Below are 10,435 nucleotides of genomic sequence, written 5' to 3'. Positions count from 1 at the left end.
GCAGGTGACCAGCACAGAGGAAAACAATGATCCTCCAGCTGAGCCCAAGACGGAGATCATCTCCACTGTGAAGCCCGTCAACTTTACAAATCTTGGGTAAGTACATCTGCATGTGTGTACACACACAAACACACACGCACACACACACACACACACACACACACACACACACACACACACGAGAACCAGTGCTGTAGAGACATGCATTCATCAAAGTAAAATGATTCTGAGATGTCTGACTCATGTTATGTTTGTGTGTCAGGTTCCCCAACCCTGCCAACTTCTGCTACATCAACTCCAGCCTGCAGAGCCTCCTGACGCTGGAGGACTTTGTTACAGCCATCAGCTCTCAGGAGCAGGTGTGGAGTTTGCTCCCTGAGGCTGAACTCATGAGGTAAAGCAACCATCCGAAACAACCACTCAGTTTATTCTCAAGTCGTACCATGAACAACAACAAAAGAGACAAAGCCTCTGACCCTTTTATTCTCCTCTCCAGATTATTCATGGACATCAAAGCGTCTCACTTTTCCAGTGATTTGACCCACAAATTTATCCTCACCATTAAGTTCAAGGAGGCGGCCTCTGTCTGGAGCCCGGAGTTCGAGGATTTCGAACAGAAAGTACGTAAGCTGGTTTAATGTTGTTATATTGTTTCACCGTTTGCTGATAGGTTCTCCTCTGTGTATGAGCTCCTTTGTCTGACTGTGTGTGTTTCTCTGCAGGACGCTCATGAGTTCCTCATCTCCGTGCTGGACCAGATACGATCTCTGGGCGTGGAGCTTCGGGTGATGGCGGCCACAATGGACATGAGCTACAGGTGTCCAGTGGAGGATCAGCTGCTGTTTAAGATGCAGAAGACCAGGACCTGCAAGAGGTATGCCAACGCAGTCACACACATCACACACACACACACACACACTCATGTGCAGCGGTGGAGGAAGTGTTCAGACCCTTTACTGAAGTAAAAGTACTGATACCACACTGTAAAAATACTCCAGTCCAACGAAAAGTCCTGCATTGACAATGCTACTTAAGTAAAAGCATCTAAGTGTAATCAAGAGAAAATACTTCAAGTATCAGAAACAAAAGAAGTCAATGCAGAAAACTGTTATACAATTATTTCAATTGATTTGAAGAAAAATCAGCAAACGCTCACATTTGAGTGGCTGGAGCCATGAAATGAAAGCATTTTTACATGAAAAATAACTTGAAATATGATCAAAATATTTGTCATTTCAGCTCTTAATGTATGTATTGTTAGGTTCAGTCATTTAATTTATAACAAAAGCTCATAGTTTATATACTCTCCATGTGTTTTATATGTAAAAATCTAAATGTGTCCAGTGACTAAAGCTGTCAAAATAGATGTAGTGAAGTAGAAAGTAGAGTATTGCTCTCTGAATTGTCGTGAAGTATAAAGCAGCATCAGAAGAAAATACTCAAAGTACCTCACACTTATACACTTGAGTAAATGTACTTAGTTACATCCACCGCTGTTCATGTGTTTGCCAGCAAATAAATGTGCAGCTGTTTTCTAACTCTGTTTTCTCTTGAACGTGTAGCTGTGGAGAAGAATCCATCAGACAGGAGGAGTTCACTAACCTGTCCCTCGACCTGTTACCTGAAGGAGGGACGGTGATGGGCATGCTCGAGGACTACCAGAAGGTATGAAACACTTCTCCTCAGTCAGTCCCCTTACATCCCACTGATAGAATGTGATAATATGATGTAGAAAAGACATTTCAGTCCCAGCACCACTGCTCATGTGGCCATGTGGAGGGATGTGTAGATGTTGTGCTGTTGTGCATGTAAATCCAGTATCAAAGTACTAACCTGTGGGTTCTGTGCTGTTCTGCAGGAGGAGAAGCTGGAGTATCGGTGCGAGTGTGGAGGCACCACATCAGGCCAGCGCTCAGCATTCGTGAACCTGCCTAAGTAAGTAACATCAACAAATGACCAAATTCCTGACCACGGTGCCCAGTGATGATACTGGTGGACCCACTGGTGTCAAACTGGGCTCCACTGACCCTCAGGAAGAATTGAGATGAATCAAAATGGAATCTTTTTCCTCTGTCACCTGCTGCTAAAACATCTTCTGTCTGTCTGCAGGGTGCTCGTCTTACACCTGAAGCGCTTCAAGTACACCGACAACTTCGAGCTCCAAAAGGTCCACTGCCCCGTCTTCCTCTGCAGAGACCTCGTGGTCTCCTCTCAACAAGTAAGAACAACTGAATGACCTGATAACAAAATAAATCAATCATCAGACTGTGGTGGCTGTAAGTCAACATGTGGACTGTGTGTACTAACTCTGATCATCTGTGCTCCGTCGCAGGGTGGCTGCTGCTTGAGTCTGGTCAGCATCATCAGTCATGTCGGCTCCGGGACAGAACAAGGTAAGATAGCATTTTATTTTATTTACGCTCACGTTCAACATGAATAGAAATCTTTATCTTTCTTTGTTGACCAGCAGCTTTCCTACATTCTGCTATTGGCTGCTGCTGCTGTCAGTCACTGTATGACTGTACAAGTTGGAAAACATTTGATCTTATGCACCTGTTTTTTTTTCCATTGAGAAAGTCAGACACAAACCTTTTCTTACTTTCACTGTTGTCTGGTATCAGTTAAAGTCAGTTCATGTTCACATCATCCACTGAGTCCTGTGACAACCCACCTAACACCGATTCCTCTCCTGTTAGGACACTACATCTCTCATGGGCTGGATCTGGACGTCGGACCGATCGACGCGCACGACCGCTGGTTCACCTACAATGATGCTCAGGTCACCGAAACAACTGGTGCCTCTGTATGTGAGCGGCAGAACCAAAGCTCCTACATCCTTTTTTATAAGAGACATGACGCAAAACACTGATGTTCCTTAAATGTCCTCAGTGTCAGGGAAGTGGGGACTAAGAACTAAGGGGTAGAACCCACATGCAGACACACAAGGGGGCGCTTGGTACAATTAATTAAATTTATTAAACACAAAGAGAAACACAACTAAGGGAACTAGGATAACACACACACTATGGACAAGGGCTATTCATACATCCTTCAAATCTTGACTAAGACAAAGACAACACACAATGAGAAACTTAACAAAAACCGGCGTGCAGAGCACGGGTCATGACACTCAGACAGCACTTCAGACTGATCACAGCTGAGGAGAGAAATGGAGCAAGAAAAAAGACAAAAGAACGATGAACTTCCTGTGTTCACGTGTGTTTCTGTTCCAGTTGGACTGAACTCTGCAGGACTCGAGGTCAGAGGATCAACCCCGGGATGTGATAAGGTAGGTATGGTTTCCCTCTGTCTTACCTTTTACAGGTCTGAGATGACCCACCAGCACACCCATCAGAGGATGGATGAAGACCATCTCCATCAGCGGAAGGATGAAGACCACCTCCATCAGCGGAAGGATGAAGACCACCTCCAGCAGAGGAAGGATGAAGACCACCTCCAGCAGAGGACAGATGAAGAGCCTGTCCGTTGACAGGAGCACCAGCAGGTCCCCCAGCCCTCAGGAGGATGGGCCACCCCAGAGAGTCCGGTTCCTCCCAAGGTTTCTTCGTAAAGCGGAGTTTTTCCTTGCCACAGTCGCCACTTGGCTTGCTCTCTGGAAAAGACATTGATAAAAAAATATATATAAATATCAGATGAGTGTATTTGCATCAAAATGCAATGTTCTTGTACCTGCAGACTCTTTTTGCACCAAATTATCCATAATAAATGAAATGGATCAAAGGTTCAGCTTCTCCAGTGTTATTATATCAAACAGTTTGTCTCTCAAATGTCTGCAAAGTTTTTTCACATTGTGGAAACTGTTTCATTTCAACTGAGAGCAATTAAAAACAGTGATTCTCTGGAGCTCGACTGAACTCACGTCACAAATAAAACGCTCCAAACTGAGTTCATTCACATCAGAGAGTTTGGTCGAACAGTTGTTTGCTCTCAAGCTTGGGACACACACACACACACACACACACACACACACACACAGAGTAAAAGTCCAAACCAAGTCTTCAAGAGGTGAGCGAACGAGCTCCCTGTTTCCACAGTGGTACAGTCCTGCAGTGAGCTGACATCTCTACAGTGAGCATCTCAAGCTGAAGATGGAAAAGTGGTTCCTGTGAACAGCTGCACTTCTCAATGAGTCTTGGAGGAAGTCAGCCATCTGTAGTCTTCACACAAGGATTAAAAAAATATATATACTTATAATATCCCAGACAACCACGTATTGGTTTAAGTTTATGTTGAAAGCAAAGACAAGAAAAGTGATTTTCCTGCTGGTTATGTTGGGGTAATAATAATAATAATAATAATACCTTTATTTGTATAGCGCTTTTCATATAGACAGTATTGCAGTTTTGCATCCAAGTCTGTGCATGACAATAAACAATGTGACAGGAAATGTGAATTAAAGATATGAGGAGACCTATCATTATTTTTCTCATTATTATGACACATCATCATTTTTCATTTTTCTTAAATATTTTATCATTATGAGAAACAAAACATGAGGACAAGTTTCCCCAGTCCAGAGGGACAGAAAACTTGAAACAGCTCAACAACAAATGGGGTAGAGGATGCTGGGCCCTGTCTGTTGTGAACCCTAATTCCAAACATGATTCCGAGTTTCCCCACTCCAGATGGAGAGAGAAGGGACATATATTTGAAATAGATCAAGAACAAATGATAAAATTGTTGCTACTCTCTCATGGATGTAAGGGGAAGCTGCTTGAATGACTCTGCCCAAAGTCCAAAAATGCACCTACCAGCATTTCTAAACCTTTCTCATCGACAATATGATGCGACCATTTTCCTCAGTGTGGGAGGCTCAAGTGCTTTTATTAAAAGGATAGAATTGCATGTGCTCCATGTGGTACAAACATGGGGAATCTGACAAATGCTCATCATTTCACTGCCTCCCGATTTATCAGAAACTGAAAAGACAGTGGATAGTGTAAATCCGGAGGTACATTGGGCCATATTTTAAGATAAATCAACATATTGCATAAACACACACACAGACTCACACACAAACTGTAAAAACGACAATTAGTCGTTTTAGGAGAGGTTTCATGCTGCAGCCATTTCTTTCTGGTTGCATGGCAGCTTGACAGTGATGGCAAGACTCCGAGGTCACTACGCCTGGCTGTTGTTCACAGAGAAAAAGTTTCCAAAACATTGACCTACTTTGAATACAAGCAACGGTGCTTCCCAAGGAGAGATTCATAAGTTAATTCCCGTTGCAAGGGAAATGTGGGAGGCAACACGCAACAGGCAGCATTTAGCACTTTTACATTTGCATCGTCACATGATCGGCCCGACCGATGAAATGATAGCAACTCAACAAGTCATGTTTTCCAAAGCATTAGAGAGTTTAATTAAAAGCCAGAGAGGCGAATGTTGAAAGGTTTGACCCCTGCTCATGCGGACTCCGGTGTTGGGCCTGTGGAGAGGTTCACTATGGGAGACATATGGAGCTGGGGGTGGTGATAGAGGGGGCTGTAATGTAGTCACAACAGAGGGTTCAGAGCCAAAGGAAACAGGGGTCTCTCTCCTTCCTAAACAGGATGAGGGGACGGGACCACACGCACGGCGCGCTATATACTGTACATGCATCTACATATAGATCAAACAGGCTTGCATTTGTTCTATATTCGACTCCTACCTATTCTATGATTTTCAATTGATCGTGAAGTTCCTTTCACTGCCTCTCTTTCTCAAACAGTTCCTCTCTGTACACAGCACCGCGTTCCCAAAAGCAAGGCGTTCGATGAATGGCTCTACTGTTTTCGCTCTTATCTTTCTCTTCCTCCGGCTCCTCTTCCTCATCCTCCTGAACTCCAGGAAGTGAACAGAGATAAACTGTATCATCACAGATAGGCGCCTTTACTCATTCTCCTGCTTATATGTGCACACCAAGAGCTGAGCAGCAGATACAAATGAACTTTTTCTGAGTCACTCTTCGACACAAGCTCAAACGAAGACGCTTTCTCTCTGTCTCTTGCCTCCTCTCCTCTTGCGTTGGCTTGGTTCAGGCCATTTGTTCCACTGTGTCCTCCAGCTCAGTCTTGCCCTCTGAAGCCGTGCGTCCGCCTTCTGGCAGATAGAGCGATCATGTTAAAGAGCAAGTCAAAATAAGGTCAAATGAATCATTAAAGATCGTAAAAACAACTAAGATAGGATTTTCCGTGACAGTCAGGTTGCTGACGTGGGATGTTGGTTGAATACTACACAGCTATGGTATGGCGGTTTATTGGGTGATGGCCTGAGGAGGAGGACCTCGGTTGAAATGTCATAAAAAGAGACAAAGATGTAACACACACAGCAGAGTGCAGGTATCTTTTTCATTTATTAGCATAATGATACCACAGTCAGGTCTAACACAACAGTTCAGTTGTGTGAGCTTTTGGTTGTCTTGGCCCAGCAGCGGTGCAGTGACTGTGGCCACTGTGTGTATGTGTGTGCCATTGTGTGTGTGTGTGTGTGTGTTTGTGGTGTTATTCCAGGTGTTTTCTCTGGGATGGTGTGTATACATCAGCTGGAGACCGGAGAGGTACCATCCTTCATCACCACGCACGGTGTGCGAACATGTGTGTGAGTGAGAGTGAGAGAGAGAGAGATAAAGCGAGTATGTCGGCCGAGGAAGTGGGGGCGGATTTTTCTGAGCTCCATAGACACCCAGAGATGCTTTGATATATTATATGGAGAAACAGAGGGAGACAGGAGCCAGACTGTGTGTGTGTGTGCGTGTGTTTGTGTGTGTGTGTGTCACACAGCCACGACCACACTGAGCAGCAGGAAATCCTCTGATCTTAGTATGTGTGTGTGCCTGTCGGCGTCCCGTGTGACCATAGTGTGCACCACTCAAGCACTTGGTGGCATCTGTACAAAGATAACCAAGAGAGAGTTGAGGTGAACCTGTTCAAAATCACACTGAGATTTGTAATTACACAAATGACTAAAAATCAAGCACGGGAACACACATTTACCTTACTCAAAAGTGTTTCAAGCGCTTCAATCCATTGGTCTAAAGAGCTGTTATGATGAATGGGTGATTGTTGTTTTTTAAAATATAGGTTGGTTGAGCGGTGAGCCATGACAATAGACTGAGAGGCGTAACCAACGTAGAGGTAATTTTGGCAGGTAAAAGGTGGGAGAGATGTCAATAGAAAAGAGTGTCATTATGGATGTTATGAATAAGAAACCAACAGTTACAAAGTTATTGAATGTCTTAAAAACGGGGACCTGTAGTGTGTGTGTTTTTTTTTTTTAATGCTAGTAAATTATGCATGTTAAACTTTATGAAAATCAACAGCTGTAATGCAGTAGATACTGATTTTTCTTATAATCCAGGAAGTAAAAAAACGAGAATGTGTGTCACTTTTCAGGATCGACGAACAAAACTCCCCTCGAGAGATTGCATTGAATTACAGAAGCTACTGGAGCAGCGTCTAGACAGGAAGCAATTTCAGGACTTTGGCTCTCAATGAGCCTGCGTGCATGTCGTAAAAAAAATAATTAATTTGTGGCATCTCTGTAAGAGATAAAAAAATGATGAAAATATAGTTGCATTTGCAGCTTTATGTACTGAGAGTACAAACCCTCCTGTACGTTGTGGGACATCTGTAGAGGCCTAGAGAACGAATACTGAAGTATTCAGAGTGTTGTGGCACCATGGCTGAGTATTGAAGCCAATGTGCAAATACCTTAAAGTAATACACTCCCCAAAATCTTTGGATTATCAAATACAACACCATCATAGCATCCTAAATCAAACTTGAATCAGACTGATGCTCCACTGCTGCATCTGCCCCTTCTCTATGAGATATTTTCTTTTTTTCCAGAGCACAGTTAAAGCCAAGTTTTCTGTCCTGAGATAGTTTGGTACACAGATTCCTCATGACAAAATACAAGTGACGATTTGTTTGATGTGTCGCCTCTTCTGTGCTGCATCATAAGTGAGTAATCCCCACCAATCGCAAATTTTAAACGGTAATAAAAGCTGTTAAAATTCAGTCCGGAGATCAGTCGTGCACTGCGCCCCACCTTTAGAGGCACACCCATATGTTGAGTGTGTGTGGCGCTGTATATGTGGCTGTGGGTGGCTCACGGTCCACTGCACACACAAAATCACCACCGTCAGCAAGTCTGCCCGTCAAACCCAAGAGATGGAGTGGCTTTAAGGGATTAAAGAAAGCCTTTGGTAAGATGGAGACAAAGAAAGTGGCGTGTCACAGGCTTTCTTTTTAAAGTCTCCTTCACTTCCCTAACCAGACCGAAAAAGGAAGGCGAGGGAGGAATTTAAAACAGAGAATAATGTGGTAGCTCAAATTCAGCCTGTCCTCACCAGAAAAACGTACCATACAGGTCATCTGTGCAAGCAGGTTATTACATATATTAACAGTTAGAGTATAAAAGTCACTACCGTGGATTTTATGTACCGGTGCAGTGTGCTGTAGGTATGCTGTCTTAGTCGAGTCCAACAGTCCAGTATGTCTCCCCTTTGACCTCTAACCTGGTGTTAAGGGAAGTGTCACCATTTGCTGCTCCTTCTTTAGCTTCTAGTGACCTTCTAGGACCTTGGCCACCCCCACACATGGAGGCTCAGTGATATGATCTTAAAAGGCCTGCAGCTGTAGTCGCCTACTTCAGAGGAGCGCCGATGTCCAGAATAAGGAAAATATTGACTTAAAATCAGTGCGTGTACAGTAGAGGAAGTTCATCTTAAAAACCCCTGCCTGCTCTGCAGCCTCGCTTCTGCAGGGCCACCTTAATAAAGGTGCAATACGGGCTAATGCAATGATTCAAACTGTGACGTGTTATACATATAGCTGCAGAGATCGCACACTGATAGCTCACCTCAACATTGTGCGCTCGCAGCCTTTGAACCACAAGAAGACACACACACACACACACACACACACACACACACATTGTCAGCAGGCAGTAGTTTTGCAGAGGATATAGAGAGTGCTGAATCTCACTGTGACTCCAGGAAGCCTCTGCACTCACTTCCACCTTCAGTAGGATGAAAGGAGTTCAGGGAGCTAGAGTTCCACTCCCTACAGCGTGTTAGCGTGTGTGTGTGTGTGTACGTGTGTGTGTGAGCGAGTGTGTGGGAGTACAACACAGCTCTGGTGCCCCTATCTCCTGTCTTTGCGGTCCCAGCATAAGCACATTACAAATTCACACATCCCCCTACCAACACCCCCATACTCCTAACCTCCATCGCTCCACATCTGATACAATCACAACACGGCTACAAAGAGGCTGCCAGGCGGGGGGGAGTGTGTGTGTGTGTGTGTGTGTGTGTCCAGCTCTATTCATGGGGCAGGATGCGGGTTTTTGGCACTTGCAGTAAAATGGTGAGAAATTCCCTCGACCTCAAAGACTTTTGAACACATCAGTAGCCCCTGCCCTCCTTCATCTTTCTATTTTAGGCCGTTTTAAACACAGAAATCCGAAACCATCAAACAGGGGAAAAGGTCATTTGATGCAATCTTCTCTTTTTCCTCCTCTTCTCCGATCATAAAAATGTTAAAGGGCCTGACCGGCAATGCAAAAGTAACACAGGAACCTCACATCCTGAGTATTAGAGCTGAATAATGTGCAAAAAAAAAAAAAGAATGAAAATCTAAATTGGGCGTCGTACTTGATATATTGTGACTTCTATAATATTTGGATTAATTGTTGACCTATGAGCAAAATGTGTGATGAGGCGAGGGAGCAGGGCCCAAAATGCAGACACACAGACGTGGGAAAGGTGGCTAGGTGAAAGTTTATTTAGGCAGCGGTTAGGGGGGGAAGCGTAGGTTGAGGTGGTGTCTCCAGACACAGGGAAGGCAGGGGAGGCAAGCAAGCAGGCGGCGAGGAAGGTAGGCCGTGTGGCACAGCGGTGCACACCAGATTGTCACAAAGCAGTGACAATCTGGCAGCGAGAACACCGGCGGGCCCGCCTTAAGTAAGCTCCTGATGAAGATCAGGCACAGGTGTGTGCAGCCAGCTCCTCCTCCAGCCCGCAAGCCACACCGATACTGTCAGAGAGAGCACACACAAAACCCAACCCCCAGCCTCACATACACACACACCACAAAATGATCCTTTTAATAATGTGAACTTGAGATATTACAAAGTAGCTTCAACCCTCAAAGAAATCAAATTAATTATTTTTTTGCTTTAATATGTGTCCAGTATCATTAAGCCACACTAGTGGACTGAGACCGTCTCATGCATCGTACTCATGATGTTAAACATTCGACTGAAAGGTAAAAACAAATTTGCAGAGCTTTGGGCTGAAATTCGCACTTTACACTCTTAACCTTTATGTTTGTCACTTGAAATAAGTTACTTAGAATATATGGAGGAAAATTGAGCTGATTGTATGGTGTATAACAGCCTGACAAGGACAAAATGTGATGTTTGTCCATAC

The 10,435-nt window shown here is 44.2% G+C and overlaps 1 protein-coding gene across 1 annotated transcript; it reads left to right on the top strand.

Moving 5' to 3' along the window:
* LOC121622290 (ubiquitin carboxyl-terminal hydrolase 37-like) lies at positions 1 to 3,745 on the top strand. Its single transcript, XM_041959218.1, has 10 exons — positions 1 to 96; positions 263 to 394; positions 497 to 620; positions 723 to 874; positions 1,563 to 1,665; positions 1,859 to 1,935; positions 2,110 to 2,218; positions 2,333 to 2,393; positions 2,697 to 2,807; positions 3,234 to 3,745. The coding sequence occupies exons 2-10, from the start codon at positions 390 to 392 to the stop codon at positions 3,488 to 3,490; spliced, it is 999 nt and encodes a 332-aa protein (XP_041815152.1). The 5' UTR covers positions 1 to 96; positions 263 to 389; the 3' UTR covers positions 3,491 to 3,745.
* Positions 3,746 to 10,435: the final 6,690 nt, after the last annotated feature.

Source organism: Chelmon rostratus, chromosome 18, assembly GCF_017976325.1.
Source record: "Chelmon rostratus isolate fCheRos1 chromosome 18, fCheRos1.pri, whole genome shotgun sequence".
NCBI classification, from domain to species: Eukaryota; Metazoa; Chordata; class Actinopteri; order Chaetodontiformes; family Chaetodontidae; genus Chelmon; species Chelmon rostratus.
Note: the sequence above shows the minus strand (reverse complement) of the source record. Positions and strands in the feature narration are given on the sequence as shown.